At 38.1% G+C, this 16,255-nt stretch overlaps 2 protein-coding genes and 1 non-coding gene across 4 annotated transcripts; 1 reads left to right on the plus strand and 2 right to left on the minus strand.

The window, feature by feature from the left end:
- Nucleotides 1-4,092: 4,092 nt before the first annotated feature.
- LOC147928758 (small nucleolar RNA R71) lies at nt 4,093-4,199 on the plus strand. Its single transcript, XR_015581150.1, has one exon. It is a non-coding gene; the product is annotated as a small nucleolar RNA R71 (small nucleolar RNA).
- A 4,557-nt stretch (nt 4,200-8,756) lies between these two features.
- Nucleotides 8,757-10,350, minus strand: LOC104742503 (uncharacterized). Its single transcript, XM_087483090.1, has 6 exons — nt 10,250-10,350; nt 10,061-10,166; nt 9,807-9,977; nt 9,574-9,708; nt 9,149-9,447; nt 8,757-9,045 (listed from the first exon to the last, which is right to left on the minus strand). Exons 1-5 carry the CDS (start codon nt 10,346-10,348, stop codon nt 9,209-9,211), a joined length of 750 nt encoding a protein of 249 aa, XP_087339216.1. The 5' UTR covers nt 10,349-10,350; the 3' UTR covers nt 8,757-9,045; nt 9,149-9,208.
- A 388-nt stretch (nt 10,351-10,738) lies between these two features.
- Nucleotides 10,739-13,587, minus strand: LOC104742504 (putative fucosyltransferase-like protein). Of its 2 annotated transcripts, none has more exons than XM_010463512.3 (7): nt 12,949-13,587; nt 12,625-12,785; nt 12,278-12,519; nt 12,085-12,189; nt 11,787-11,943; nt 11,473-11,703; nt 10,739-11,380 (listed from the first exon to the last, which is right to left on the minus strand). In XM_010463512.3, the coding sequence occupies exons 1-7, from the start codon at nt 13,345-13,347 to the stop codon at nt 11,125-11,127; spliced, it is 1,551 nt and encodes a 516-aa protein (XP_010461814.1). In that variant the 5' UTR covers nt 13,348-13,587; the 3' UTR covers nt 10,739-11,124. The 2 variants fall into 2 exon arrangements, with proteins under 2 accessions (XP_010461814.1, XP_087340832.1); XM_087484706.1 differs by having other exon boundaries at nt 12,621-12,785; nt 12,949-13,579.
- Nucleotides 13,588-16,255: the final 2,668 nt, after the last annotated feature.

Raw genomic sequence — 16,255 nt, forward strand, 5'->3', positions numbered from 1 at the left:
GTCTCTGACATGTGTCGCAAGTAGACACGAACCGCTGCGCATCTCTGAACATGGTAGGCCACCAATAACCCGCTTGAAGAGCTTTGGACACGGTTTTGAAAGTAGCAAAGTGTCCAGCATAGGGTGAGCTATGGCAATGAAACAAGACTCCAAGAACCTCCTCCTCAGTCACACACCTCCTGAAAACACCATCCGAGCAATGCCTATAGAGGTAAGGCTAATCCCAAAAATACCGCCTTATGTCTTTAAGGAACTTCTTCTTCTTGTTTCCCACAAACTCAGTAGGTTCTTTCTCTGCTGCTAGGTAGTTTGCATACTCTCCAAACCAGGGAAAACTCGGCTGTTTGTTGGTATCGATTGCCTTGCACGGGGTTTTCGGAGCATGTGCTCCCAGGCGGAGCATGTGCTCGGCGGGATCAAAGATGCCGATCGAGTAAACATGTTCTTCAGGAAGGCTATCATCCAAGGGTAGCTCTTCTTCTATCCTCATTCTTGATAAGTGATCTGCAACTCCGTTCTCAATACCCTTCTTGTCTTTAATCTCCAAGTCAAACTCTTAAAGCAACAAAATCCAACGGAGTAGCCTTGGTTTTGCATCCTTCTTGGTCAGTAGATACCTCAATGCTGCATGATCAGTGTGAACAACCACTTTGGAACCAACAAGGTATGATCAGAACTTCTCAAAAGCAAACACAACCGCTAAAAGTTCTTTCTCGGTTGTAGCGTACTTGCACTGAGCCTCATCCAAGGTGCGGCTGGCATAGTATAACACGTGCAACTTCTTGTCTTTTCTCTGTCCCAGAACTGCTCTCACGGCATAGTCACTCGCATCAGTCATGACCTCAAAGGGAAGGTCCCAATCTGGCGGTTGTACAATCGGAGCGCTAACCAAGGCTCCCTTGATCGTGTGAAACGCTTCCAAGCAAGCAGAATCGAAATCAAACTTAACTTCCTTACACAACAGCTGGGTAAGTGGTCTTGCTATCTTGGAGAAATCCTTAATGAACCGTCTGTAGAAACCGGCGTGGCCAAGGAAACTGCGGATCCCTTTTACCGAATTAGGCGGTTGTAAACTCATCATCATCTCAACCTTGGCTTTGTCAACCTCAATCCCCTTTTCAGAAATCTTGTGTCCCAGCACTATCCCATCTCTGACCATGAAGTGGCATTTCTCCCAATTCAGCACCAGATGTTAGTCTTCACACCGCTGCAACACCCTGCACAAATTAGACAAACAAACGGAAAAGGAGCTCCCATAGACGGAGAAATCGTCCATGAAAACTTCCATTATATCCTCAATCAGGTCAGTGAAAATGGACATCATGCATCGTTGGAAGGTCGCTGGTGCATTGCACAAGCCAAACGGCATTCTGCGGTAAGCAAAGGTGCCGTAAGGACATGTGAATGTGGTCTTCTCTTGATCGTCGGGATGGATTGGGATCTGAAAGAAACCTGAATAGCCATCTAAGAAATAGTAGTAAGGATGGTTAGCCAATCTCTCAAGCATTTGATCAATAAACGGCAAAGGAAAATGATCCTTACGGGTCGCAGCATTAAGTTTTCTATAGTCTATGCACATGCGATGTCCCGTAACTGTCCTAGTAGGAATCAACTCATCCTTATCATTCTTAACCACTGTAATTCCACCTTTCTTAGGGACTACATGAACTGGGCTAATCCAGGAACTATCAGAAATAACATAAATTACACCCGCATCTATAAGTTTCATTATCTCTTTCTTAACAACATCCTTTAGATTCGGGTTCAACCTCCTCTGATGTTCTACCGAAGTCATTGATTCATCTTCTAGATGTATCCTATGCATGCAAAGATCTGGTGAGATTCCTGGGATGTCATCTAGTGAAAACCCTAGAGCATTTCTATACTTCCTAAGTTCACAAAGGAGCAAAGCGGGGTATGTTTAGTTCAAAGTTCACTATCACGGGGTATGTAGAGTTAGGACCTAGGAACGCATACCTTAGCCCGGCTGGAAGTGGTTTTAGCTCTACCTTTGGAGCTCTTAACTCGCTCCAAGGACCGTCCGCTGACTTCACCGGAGCATGTGCTCCGGAATCCGGAGCAGGTTCTCCCTCGGCGGATTCCTCCCCTGATTGGTTCTCATCGTCTAGGCTGGCGTAAGCTACCAGTTGCTGGAACCGTGTACCTGCATCCAAAATGCGTGTAAAACCATCAGCTTCCTCATTCAAGAATCCATACTTACCCTCTGCCTTTGTCAAGGCAACCTCCAACAGGTCGAGAGTGAGAACTTCATCGGTAACCTCATGTGCAACCTCTGAACCATCATCAACCACAAAAGTCTGACCATCTATCATAGGTTTCTTGAGCAGCTTATTCATCTCAAACCTTGCGATCATATCCCCCAGCTGGAGATCGATCGCTCCCCCTTGCACATCTATAATCGCACCAGCTGTGCATAAGAATGATCTACCCAAGATCAGGGGGTCACGCGGTTCTTCTTCAAGTTCCAGAACCACAAAGTCTGCTGGTATAAGCGTGTCCCCTATCTGGACATGTAAATCCTCCAACACTCCTATGGAGCGCTTGGTGGATCTATCTGCGAATACTAACGAAATCCGTGTAGACTTGAATTTCGTGTATCCCAGCCTTTTAGCCACTGAATATGGCATGAGGTTCACACTGGAACCTAGATCACAGAGGGAGTTTGCAAAAATCGTTTTACCGATTCTCACGGATAAGACATATCGCCCTAGATCATCTCTCTTCTTTAGCACTTTGTTTTGCAGCACAGCACTGCACCCTCTTGAAACCATCATCACGTTCTCTTCCTCTGACACTCTCCCAGAAACTAACCCCTTCACATATCTCTTCAAAGCAGGTATCATCTGAACAGCATCATCTAGGGGTAGTTTTACCGTCAATTCTCTCAACATCTCCTTGCACTTTGCATCCTCCAAATCCTTGCGAGATTTCTTAGGAGGAACAGGGTAAGGAACCCTAGGGGTGTACACGCGTGCAGGAGGTACCTCAGTAGGACCGGTCTGATCGGGAGTCGGGAGCACGTGCTCGTTGGGTGGGAGCACATGCTCGCCGGATGCTTCAGCTTCTTTTTGACTCAACGGTGGAGTCTCAGAAGCATGTTGAGGAAGGTATTCTTCAGCAATATCCTTGCCCTTGTCAAGACTAGCGGATGGTGCTTCTCTAGGGGGTAACTTCTTTCCTCCCCTTAGCTCAATCGCATTGACATACTCGTTCCGCGGGTTTGCTTCCCCTTTTCCGGGCAGAGTCCCAGGAGTTCTTTCCACGGCTTCAGCAGTTTTTGCAACCTGAACATCAAGCTTCTTCACATGTGACATTACTGCCTCATACTTCCCATTAAGGTCATTGTACATGGTATCGACCTTAACGTTGATTTCCATTGAAGCTCTTTGTTGATTCACCAAGAGTTGTTGCATCATGTTTTTCAGCTCATCTTGAGAGCTGCTAGCAGGTGAAGATCCCAACTGCTGGTTGGTGAAAGGCGGTGCTTGCTGAGAGCTTGTATATGCATGGTGGTTCCCCCCTTGAAAACAGTTTTGAGTGGGCACAAACTGTTTACCTTGGAAGTTGTTTGAGAAGGTTTTCTGATAACCCATCTGATTCTGAGCTCCTTGCTGCGGATACACCTGATCCTGAGGATTCTCCACGTTGGTGCTTCTATAGGACAAATTCGGATGGCTTCTGTAGTTCGGGTTGAAACCCCTGTTCTGCACAAAACCTTGCCCACTCACATAATTAACCTCCATCGTTTCATCCTCTCCATCACAAATCTCCTGAGCTAGCGGCATGTCTCCGGTCTCATCGACAAAATGGATAGTTTTCTGGCTCCCCTTCAGAAGAAGGTTCACCTTGGCTGTCAACTCGTCGATCTTTTGCGTATCGACACTGTTGACCTTCACGGACCTGTCATACTCAGGAGCCTTGTTGCTGGAGCTTGCAGCTAGGTTCTCAATCAACTGATATGCTCCTTCCTTAGACTTTGTCATAAAATCCCCATTGCTGGCCGAGTTGAGAGCGTTTCTGTAGTCCCAGTTAACTCCATCATAGAAAATGCCCAGAATCTGTTCATCACTGAATCCATGGTGCGGACACTCTCTACGGTACTCTTTGTACCTCTCCCAAGCCTCGCAGAAGGCTTCTCTAGTGTGTTGTTGGAACGATGAAATCTTGTTCCTCAGGGCAGCGGTCTTAGCCTTGGTGTAGAAATGGTCCAGAAACGCAGATCTACACTGTTCCCATGATGTCAGAGACCCAGGTGGCAATGACTTCAGCCAACGTGAAGCTCTATCCGCAAGAGAGAACGGAAAGAGCTTGCACTTCAGAAAGTCTGGCGGTATCCCATTTGAACCAGTGGTGCTACATATCTCCTCAAAATTCTCGATGTGGTCCATCGGAATCTCAGCTGGGAGACCGTGAAATAGGTGCTGCTTCACTAGAGAGATCATCTGTGGCTTGATCTCAAAATCTTGTCTCGGGATGGTGGGAGGAACAATCGCCGCTCGGTTGGTGTAGAACACATGCGGGTTATCCTTGTCCCCAATGGACAGTTGTGGCGGCGCGGCTCTTTTGTGTTGAGCACGGAGCAACTGCCCCCACTGTTGTCGAAGTTGCTGCAACTCGGCAGCCATATCCTCATTGTTTCTGTTGTCACCCATGTTGACGAATTGAAACTTTCTGTTCTTGCGGTTTGTTCTTTCTGCCAAAGAGAGCTCTGCGGCTGACAAAGCAACTAGTTCTTCGGTGTTGTTTCTTCTTGTAGTTCTTCTTGACATGCACCTGAAACACACACCTAGTAATTTCGCCGAAAACCAAAGGTAAAAATTTGGTCCCCGGCAACGGCGCCAAAAACTTGATACACAGAGTTTTAAACCCTATTTTCCTACTGCAAGTGCACAGCAAAGAAGTAGTACTTAGGGGTCGAATCCCACGAAAACCAAGTTTTACTCTATGGTTCTATTGGTTCAATTTCAAGCTAAGACAATTCAAAGTTGGGTTTGTTTGGTAACAGTAACGCGATTAAAACGGTATAAAAAGGCAATAAGCAAAACACTAGATCAGGGGTAATTCTCGAGAATTTCAGAGATAGCAACTAAACAACTATTCAGGGCATAGATTAAGTACCAGTCTAGAACTCAAACATAAATATAAACTGATCCACTGTCGTGGTATCAATAACTCTATCTGATCGATTCTGTGCGGAAACGCAGAGCACATGCTCAGACATTCGGAGCACATGCTCGGCGGTCCATAAACCCTAAACTGTCGTTTGAGCCCAGAATCGCAGACAAGCATTAAAGAACAGGAATGATAAGTTCACAAATCACCTACACATCAACTTTCGCAGGTCTAGGATAATTTGCCCACTAATGTCTTTTCTAGCAACCTATTACACTTTTGATGAATAGATAAACCTAGAATCATAGATTGGGTGATCAAATCAACCTAAGCATTAAGTCTAACAATAGTGAAGACAATCGATTATATAAAGCCCTATTTGTGTTCTGTTGCTAACCCATGAAACCCCTTTTGAAACCCCTAATCTAGCAAAGAAAACTACTCAGACATAGAGAAATGAATCATAGCAAAAGATGAGAAATTCAATGACATAAAAATAAAAAGGGTTCAGAGAATGCTTCACAAGGTAGCCGCTCTTCTCCCTCTCACAAAAACGTCGCTCAAAAACAAAAGAAAAAGGTATATCCCTCTCTCCTAAAAACCCTAGGTTAAATAGCATACAAGTAGAGAAAAATAAGGAAAGATTCCAAATTCAAATCTCCCTATTAAAAAGCGATCTCAGCCCTCTTTCTCTCACAAAGGATCGCCTAAAATAAGGGGAATTAGGCAGGGAATCGGCGCCTAGATGCTTGCCACGTGTCGTCATGAAACTGTAGAGTTGGGAGCATGTGCTCGGAAATCGGGAGCATGTGCTCCTGGGTCTAAAATCAGCTTTCTGCTCCAATTCAACTCCTTTCTGCTCCGATTGCTCCTGCTGTTCCAATCCTTGTTTTTAGCTTCCTAGCCTCTTATTATAACCTGAAAAGGACTCAAACAACTACAAAACTATCAAATAAACGGGGTCAAAGTGAGTCAAAACCGTAACATATCACTTAGCTTGATTCACGGTTCTCTGTTAATGAATGTTAAAGGAAATGATTGATAGGATTGCATGTGTAGATTAAAGGTCAGCATCGTTTCAACAAAGTTTTTAAATAAAGTTTTTTCACCTTGCATCATAGAACTAAAAACAAGGACCTTGGTTCTAACTACTCTATTCAGCATGTTTTAGGTTCTGAGACCCTATCTTCACAGCTCTTTTCCATACTTTGTTCTTGATCGTTTGCTTGAGGGCAAGCAAAGACTAAGTTTGGGGGAGTTGATATGTCTATATTTTGTCTCTCCTTAGCATATATTTATAATGCATTTAGTTAGGATAACTCATTGTTTTGCATCATTTTCTAGTCTCTTTTATACACTTTGTATGATTAGGAAGTTTTTGCATCATCCTTGCATACATTGTGCATTTTGGAGTATTTCATGTGTCTAGGAGACGTCGGACGATCGAGTCACCCTTCGAGCCAAGCAATCGAGCCACTCTCACCCGAGCATTCGAGCCACGCAGTCCAGAACGCATCACCCGAGCCATTCTCAGGTCACCAGTCGGGAACGCATCACCCGAGCCATTCTCAGGTCACTAGTCGGGAACGCATCACCCGAGCCATTCTCAAGTCACCTGTCGGGAACACATCACTCGAGTCATTCTCGAATCGCCAATCGAGCCACTGGTTGCACACCGACCAAATCGCGCATGTCAGGAAGGTGCTCCATCTTACACGCTTCAGGAGATTCCCGAACCGACGTTCTATCTTGTCGTTTTAAGTTTTAGGGATTCACACATTTTTTACTATAAATACATTTTGTTAAGTCTTTGTCCCGGGACATCTTATCTATTATTCTCGTATTGTTTCTTTTCCTTAAGATTTACCTGGCCACAAAAAACGTTCTAAGACTTGTAATCCGACACCTTTGAGTTTATTCAGTATTTTCATTTGATTTCTTCTACAAAGTTGTTCTTCTCTTTTTAATCTATCTAAGAATGCTTGTTTCAATGTTTTTTGGGTTTGCATCCTTGATGATGATTTCCGGATCTGAGTAGTGTGGTAGTTCTTGAGGATGGGATAGATTAGGTGGAGGATCTTAGGATGTAGAGTGTTTAAGCTTTGATTTGTATGATCCCTTCTGGTCTAGAGTTAGAAATACTAGTTTCTCTCTGATCAATTGGAACTAGGTCTTAGACATTTCCGCACCCAAAAGGTGTTCGATGAAATGTCTGACCAACTAGTGCCAAAGACTTACGTTCCTAGTCTAAGAGATTAGTTGTCTAGGATGTTTTTTGACGTGAATGAACTTGTTTGTCATGCCACACTTGATCATGTTTCTCTAGCGAGAGCTAGATTTGTAAGTGGTTGAGTTTGAGTAGCTTCTGTCAAGAGATTGGATTAGCTAAGAAGTGATGTTCATTGTTTAAGGATGGTTTGCTTGTGGCATGTTAAACACTCTATAGACTAGGATACTCCACCGACATCAATTACTCCCATCCTTAGGACTTCTTTCTTTCTGATTTTTGATTACATTCCTGAGACTGTTTTGATTCTTGTTGTTTAGTTCATGCTTTGACTCGTTTTTGTTTTCATTCATTTTCGCTTCTTGTCATACATTCTCGTTTCTAGTACTAGAACACATTTCCGTTTTGCAGTATGATCATTCTAGGATTGTTAGATAAAAACACTCTCTTTGAATTGGCTTGACTTGTGAAATCTTGATTGCATCCTGAGTGACTAGCATCATCCCAATTGGATTGACACCTTAAGTACTACAACTACATAAGGTTAATTGAACTTGCTAGGATAGACATACAAAAAGCCTAGTATCAGCTACGATATTCTTGCGAGAACACAGATCATTATCAATGCCTATGAGATTGCTCGTGATCCAAAACTCTAGGAGTACCCAGATGAGTTTAACCATGACAGGTTTCTCGAAAGTTCCATAGATTAGAAAGGACTAAATTTTGATCTTATACTGTTTGGATCTGGTAGGAGAATATGTCCAGGGATGACAATGGGAATCATGCTTGTTGAGTTGGCATTGTGTAATTTGCTTTACTTCTTCGATTGGGGATTGTCGGAGAAGGATGAAGGCAACAAGATCATCACTGGAAATGAAGATGTTGTTACCTTCATTCAAATTCTTCATCAGTGAATATATATGTACACTAGAGATTCAAAGATAATAAAATAATCGTCATTTCGTTCTTCACCACTGAATATATATGGTTTGGTTATATACAACTTAGCTTGATTCTTACACAATAAATGAAAGTTCTTTTTGTATGTATGTGATTTAGTTGCAAAAAAAAAGTGATTTTCGAGTTGGAGTCGGCTTATTGAGTCATAGTGGACTATGAGAGATCAAACCCAAACCTTCGCTCGGGACCGAAATCGCAACTCCCGACTTGGAATGGGCAGGCTAGTAGAAAGCCAAACCCGAACCCGGCTCAATGAGAACGACCCAATGTTCCGTCACATTTATTGTCTCCACTCGGATCACAAGCAAACGTTACTAAGCTCAACGTACGAACATAGTAGCTTAACTTATTTATATAAAAAATAAAAGTTTGTTTCTTCTGATGTGGGACTTTGTCACATTAGTATATTACACTTGATTTCAACAAATGTAAATCTTTGAAACAATTTTTTTTTTTTTTTTTTTTTTTGTTGAACAAAAATCTTTGAAACAATCAAGAAATTATCTTAAAACATGGAATTGCTTACTGCTTTGCTGCATAAACTCCAGAAAATATATTTGAAACTGTATTCAAAGCTTCATATATATACTACATTTACAACAGCAACAAAAAAAAATAAACATTATATAGAGAGAGAAGATAATGAATATGGTCTCTTCACTCTCTGATGTTGATGATGTTCTTTTCTGAGCCATTATTGTTCTTCTTAGTGGATCCTTCACCTATTTAGAGACACACACAATGTATTAAAATAAACAAAGATAAGAGATGAAAGAAACCAGATTTTATAGTGTGTGTAGGAGAGATTTTTTTAACTTAGTTTACCAGAATCTAGATTGTTCGAAGCTTCTTGCAGATATGTTATTTTATTCGGTGTTGATCCATTTAACGGTGTTGTTGTGGTCGTTGTTTCTTCTGGACTTTTAGTTGCATTCTCTTTTGTTGCTCTTCTAAATCTTTAGCAATCTTTTCAAAGATCGAATCATCACAATCAATATCATATAGTAGACCAGTTGTTGTAGGAGGATCTGATTGCGGTGTTGCAGCAAACGATGTAAAAGGATCTGAGTGTGTTGTTGCGGCAAACGGTGACGGATCGTTGATGAGAGAAGAAATTGAATCATCTGTATAAATTTAAGCATTCATCATTAGTTAGACAACATAATAATGTCTAATGATCTTCTTATCATGATGGTGATCATCATTAAGTTCTAACAAGTTGTTACTACGAAAGATATTTAATGACGTACCAGTTGTAGCAAACGGATCGAGAGAAGAGAATGAATCATCTCCAATATCAAAATCATTAAACTCAAAACAATCATCATTAATCTGATCATCTTGATCATGATCATGATGATCATTAGGTTTATGCAACTTTGTTACTACAAAATACATAATTTGAAAACCAATAATATCTTCTTCATAAGATACAAAACAGTCTTAAAACGATAAACAAAAGGATTGATCTCTAATCAGGTACCTGGTGGTTCAGTAGCAGTAGCACTAGTAGTAGTAGGATCAGTTAACTTTTTCATCAGATATTTTTGCTGAGAAAGTAAATCATTTAATTTAACTATATGACGACCCAATTCACATCGTTTGTGGTATACTTTGAAAAAATTTGGACTCTCTATTTCAAGATGTTTCCAAACTGAAAAAAAAAAAAAAAAAAACTTTTGAGTTATTTTGTTTCCGATTTTGAAATCCAATTGTGTTCTTTTTGATATAACTTACTTGCTATAGTGATATTTTGACGAATCTGGTGATGAACATAGAGATAAGTCATGGTTTGTTCCAAACTCATGTACTTTTGAATACACCGTTCGATTTTTTCGTGCACCTGAAATAGAGAATTTAAGAGAGATCAGTGTCAAATAATATTTAAGAATTTGAGGAGAAACCAAAAAATCGAATCATTCATACATAATCTATGATGCTTGGAATGTTATTGTTTCCACTCATAACTTGAAAAATTCTAGACGAAGAGGGTTTGTGTTTCTCATAAACCGAATTTTTTTTCATTGATATACAGTATATAAATCATGCGCCAAAAATATAACAAATATAACTAACTTTGTTGACTTTTTAATAAATCAAAAGAATTTGATTGGTCGTTTTAAAGATTCTAAAAAAATGTAAATCTAACTCTCTGAAACGACTCCAAATTTGATTGGTCGTTCTAGATTATATTCGGTTGCTTGTGTTTATCACTTTGATGATTTAATTATTAAATAACCAATATAATATATTTTTGTTTTATATATTTTAAAAGTTAACTACGTACGTCAAAACAATATTGAGAACAAAAAAAATAGTATTAGTTTCGATTTAATAATCAATCATATATGTTGGCATTCATGTCTATGTATGTATATATTTTGCTCATGGCTCATATAACTTTTAGAAAGTATAAGAGAAATAAACAAATACTTAATTATTTCTTTTGAGTCTAATTATTCAACACTGATAGGAAGAAAACTGTGATTACGCATTTAACAGTGATAGGTACCTAAGACATATTCAAAAGACTCAAAACTATCAAATTCCTCTATATCCCAAACATTTCTTTGCACCCATAGAAATGAAGAACAAACTCATCTGCAATGTCGGAACAATATACATAGACCCTCTGACCTCCTCCCTAACAAAATGCATTCACCAATGTCATAACTAAATTAACCTTTAGTTTCAGTTCATCTAATCTTGCACTTTGAGATTCCAGCACATGGACATGTCTTCACAGCTGAGATGATGATATTGATACCTAAAAAGGCTGAAACATATCCATAGGAATGAAACTAGACAAAGACAACCTCAAATTTAGCACAAGGATTGTTTTCAATGTGAGTACTTAGACTCGAATTTCCCTCGAATTTGAAGTTGTACAAAGCTTGTCGTTGCGTTAGGCCAAGTGGATAAATCTTGTGTACTCTAAGCTCACTGTCTCCTCTTAAGCTTACAGGCCTTTCCTTCTTCCAAACCGGCTCATATTTAAGAGACTTGAATTTGGTGCCAACCGCGGATTCTAGAGCTTCCTGAGTCAGATTTTTACCCCTGGATTGGACAAAAAAAGGTTCCCCGAAAATATTCCCGTTAATCCTACCCTGTGTTCTGCTTAAGTGGTGAAATAGGTAAGCTTTTCTAACCTTAAAAAGATGGATTCCATTTCAAACCGGCCTCTTTCTCTAACAAAAACATGATAAACTGTGTCTGATCCTCCCCTGCTGCATTTGCATGGCCGTTTCTTGAAATTCGGGCTCTTCTCTTCTTGTTCTCGGGTCCTCGTGGCCAGGAAAATGCAGAGACGGCAAGAAGAGTGCACAGCAGCCATATCAACAAGTGCCTTGAAAGAATCTGAAGGACCCTCGTACTTCCATCTAAATTAAAACAGAAGCACGAAGAAGCTTTCAAAAAGAAGTTATTACATATATTTACAATCATTTATAGAAAAAAACTGAACCTTAGTGTCTGATTATAAGCAGCAGGATTAGCTGCGAGATACTTCATTCTCTTTGCAACTGGCTCCACATCTTCCATACTCTTAATGTGAAGGAATGAGTCTGAAGCAGGTGCAAATTCTTCTATATTTGGAGGACCAACTACCACCGGGACGGATCCTGAGACGAAATATTGAAAAACTTGGTTATGGAAGAGGAAATATTGAAAAACTTGTTTATGGAAACAAATACTTGTTTGTCTAATGACATAACCAACAAAGAACTTGTAAATTATGCTAACAGAGACAGACTAAAACATACCAGCAACTAGGGATTGGAAGAATTTCTCAGTGACATAATCCTCCTCGTTAGTGTTCTCAAAAGCCAAACTGAATTTGTATCGCTTAAGAGCTTCAACCTTGTCAACTATATGAAACTTAAAAACAATCAAACTGACAGCTCATTTTTAATCCAAATCTCTAACTTGAACAATTTACTTCAATGTCTACGTTACCTTTTCCATCGCGGTTCCGATGACAACCACCATAAGAATCAATCTTGATGTTAGTCTTCATCAGGCCTTCAAGTGCTTGTAGACGAAAATTCCGAGCACCACAATTGGAAATAAAAGCAGCTGCGATGGCTTTCTGAGTCTTTGGTTGTACTGGAGCCATAATATCATACTCCGCCCATGAAAAATACCCAACAGGAACATCTGATGATAGACTAGTGGTCATCACAATATCATAACCTCTCCTGATGAAAAGCAAAACAGCCACAGTTATATACACATCCTCCTACCAAAGCAAAAATTGTAATAATGAAACACGTTAAAGCACTGTTGAGATTGTGCTTACCCACCGTCGTGCCTGAGCGAGATCATTTTCTGGATAGTACTGTGCTGATTCCATAGAACGGATTATACTAAGAGTTCCAGGTTGCTGACCTAATCCAAACGCAGCATCCGGTGTCTTACCTGAACTATCTCCAAATGTACAATCCACAGAACACGATTGAAAGTCCTATCAATTGCGACAGAAACGAATTCAATAACCCAATTCAGAACAAGTATAAATCAAAAACTTAAACTTTCAGTCGTGTAAGAGAGTAAAACATATAAAACATGTAACTGAATCTATTCATAAGATATAGAAACTTATCATGATCCATCTTACAGAGCAGTACCTTTGCTCCACCAGAGACAAAAATCGGATCTTTAGTGAAATCTCGAGAATAAGAAACTGAATCTTCTCTCGTCAACCACTCCTCGCAGTGGTCCGTGAACAATCCGATCTTCTTCCGATCGGATCTAGCCGGAGGAGACTGCGAGAGTGATGAAGGAGACTGGGTGAAGAAGTCGGTCAACGTATCGACCAAAGCGACTTTATCGAGCCGACCCAGGAACCCGATCTCAGCTATAACTACCAGAGCAACGCAGATTGGTAGCAAATTAGACAACTTTCGCTTGATTGATGTAGATGGTGAAGAAGAAGAAGATGATGATGATGAAGGAGAGCCATTGGCATTGGCTCCTCCTGATTCAGCTCCAATTCTGGGTCCTCGAAGATTCGAGAAAACACCCATTAAACGAAACGAGAGAAAGAATCAAAAGGGGGGAGGAGAAGATGAGAAAAGTTTTTGCCTTTTGGGAGAGGATTTAATGAATGTGTATGAAGGTTCTGTCGTTAAATTGATTGATTTGGTATGTTGTGTTTTGGGTTTAATGTTGTTTGTTTTGATTTTATTTCATTGTATCATACGACTTTTGATTTAATTTTTGTTAGAAGATGAGAAATGTGATGTGAATAATCTTTTTGATTATTCAGAGCTTAGCTTCAAAGTCAATGCACTAGTTCTATGGGTCATCGACAGAGCCTTAATTTGCCACGTATAGTTTTGAAGTTTTGATTGGCCTAGCTAGTAGCTAAAGTGGTTTATGTAATCCTTCATGTTACTTCCGCCCCTTAGTGAGGGTTTAAAATGTGGAAGACCTAGAAGCTGCTTTATGGAAATCAAAGTATAGATTTCAACTAAACAAGTATCAGACCACCTTACTCCAAGGGATTACATGGTAGGAGGAAAAAAGATGACTCTCCACAAGTTTCACAATGTGCAATTTTCACTGATGATTCTAATATGCGTGTCATAACGAGGCAATGAAGCTAAGTCTTATTCTCAACTTTCGAGAGTACTGCATGCATTACTCTTCATCTTCCGATTAGTCTTGCACCACGAATTTATATGAAAATACTTTTTTGGTGAATCAAACACCAAAATTGATGGTGTAAAAGCTTTTAAACCACTCAATCAATTATGTTCCACCATCAATTTTGGCATTAGAAACCAACCTATTCGAACCTGAGTAATAAAATTATGGTGCTTTTGAGGTAAAAAAAAAAAAAAAAAAAAAACTTTTAAACCACTCTAAGCCCAAGTATTTTCACATACTGATGAAAAATGATATTATTTTTTAAAGAACTTTTTTAATATTTTGGTGAAAATTTTATATGGCATTTAGTTAATTTTCATAAGATTATATGCCTTTTTCAGAAAAAAGTTTTTACACTCTTACTATGGTAAAAACTCATTTGAATCTGGAAATTGTTATTTAATAAGTAAAGGTTCTTAAGAATTTTCTCTCCCTTTTTACAAAAAAATGTTTGTAGTTCTTTTCTGAATCCTAGAAGAGAAACAAATTACCAGCCAACTTTTTTTGTAAACATTCTAAAACTCTAATTTTTTTTCATTTAAGCCAATGTAAATTTAACATAATTCATTGAGATAATAAAAATAATGTTTTCTAAAAACATTTCTACGTAAATATATGGTCATAATAATATTATAAATTAATAATTATATAAATTTGATAAATTGTGAAATATTTGATTTTACTGATTCTTGTATTTTATATTTAAAATTCTTATTTTCTTCTCTAATTATTCTATTATATTACACATTTTCTAGTGTCATGTTTTTTTTTTCTGTCGGCACAACTTAAAATAATCATAAATAATTGTAGACACTATTACTAGTTTTACAAGCATTATGGGTTCCAAAATCTACTATACATCATCTTTAATTAACTTCATTAGGTATGAATGATGATGAAGATCACTAGTCCGTATCTTGAGTTCATATATATTATTATTTTCACAAGTGAATACATTAAAATAATTTCAAATATACTTACAAACACAAATTAATTTTGTATTGTCATATTCATTTTATTATTGTCTCTTTATAAATGTTGTTTTCGAAACTAAAATTGTAAGATATGATTTTTTTTTGACAGCATGTAAGATATGGTTTAGATTGTCTTAACTTGTTTTTTTATTTAACAATTTTTTTTCAAAAAAATTACAACCTATCGATAAATTAGTAAAATATCGTATTCAAATAATTTCAAATATACTTACAAACACAAATTAATTTTGTATTGTCAGATTATTATTGTCTCTTTATAAATATTGTTTTCAAAATTAAAATTGTAAGATATGATTTTTTTACAGCAAATAAGATATGGTTTAGATTGTCTTAACTCGTTTTTTAAATAACAAATTTTGTTTTTTTTTTAATTTCAACCTATCGATATATTAGTAAAATATCGTATTTTTTGTCAGCCAATGTACCTTTTCGAAGTTCCTAGCAGGGGACAACAGGCAGATGATTTTTCTGACATTATGATTCATTTCTTGTCACAAATATTCACTTGTACCATACCATATTTCAATAGATTGGCGTAATTTTTCTACCGTATGTACATTCCCATAATGATGGTATTTTCCCAAAATCTAATTTTGTTGTTCAACATCTTGGACAAGCCAATCCCTAGAAGGTATCATTAAAAGATCATCAATTCCTAATGGAATGGATGTAGTAGTAGCTTGGTGGAAACCCATAGTCTTTACTTGATGGGTCCTTACTTGATTTAGGATGTGTGATGTATATGCCATCCCAATAAAGTTTTAGTGTGTTTGTTCTACAAGAAAGAAAGCACAAGTTATATTAGAAAAAACAATTCTCACAAATAGCACAAAAATTAGTTTTATTTTCAAATTTGGCACAACATCTATAAAATTCTAAAAATAACATCATGTTTCAAAATTAAATTCTAAACACTAAACTCTACTCCTAAAAACTATGCCCTAAATGAAAAATAGGCAACACAAACATTAAAAAAAAAATCCAAAAATTAATTAAAAATATTGTAATTGTGTCAGTTAATGTTATTTCGGAAGTTTTGTGAAATGTATGATATAAAATTTATTTAAATGCTACTTTAGATTAAAAATATGATAGTTTTGAAGTGGTAAGATTTAGTATTTGGAATTTAAGATTTAGAATTTAATCATTTTATACATAGAAAATGGACAACAAAATAGGGTATTATTGCAAATAGTATAGATAAAAAGGTTTTTTTTGCAAATGTTCCAATAAAGCTTAACATTATAATAGGAATGATCATATATAAAAGGGAAGGTGGAATGGTGGA

The sequence above is a fragment of the Camelina sativa genome, chromosome 14 (assembly GCF_030686135.1).
Source record: "Camelina sativa cultivar CO46 ecotype springtype chromosome 14, ASM3068613v1".
Taxonomy (NCBI): Eukaryota; Viridiplantae; Streptophyta; class Magnoliopsida; order Brassicales; family Brassicaceae; genus Camelina; species Camelina sativa.

Bases quoted from the DNA above. Each gene is read 5' to 3' on its own strand.
- LOC104742504 (XM_010463512.3), bottom strand. From the start codon at position 13,347: ATGGGTGTTTTCTCGAATCTTCGAGGACCCAGAATTGGAGCTGAATCA. The intron at 11,704-11,786 runs GTTCAGTTTTTT...GTTTTAATTTAG, and splicing joins GCTTATAATCAGACACTAAG to ATGGAAGTACGAGGGTCCTT. The intron at 11,381-11,472 runs GTTAGAAAAGCT...TGTCCAATCCAG, and splicing joins ATGGAATCCATCTTTTTAAG to GGGTAAAAATCTGACTCAGG.
- LOC104742503 (XM_087483090.1), bottom strand. From the start codon at position 10,348: ATGAAAAAAAATTCGGTTTATGAGAAACACAAACCCTCTTCGTCTAGA. The intron at 9,709-9,806 runs GTACCTGATTAG...TGTATTTTGTAG, and splicing joins TACTGCTACTGAACCACCAG to TAACAAAGTTGCATAAACCT. The intron at 9,448-9,573 runs GTACGTCATTAA...AAATTTATACAG, and splicing joins CGATCCGTTTGCTACAACTG to ATGATTCAATTTCTTCTCTC.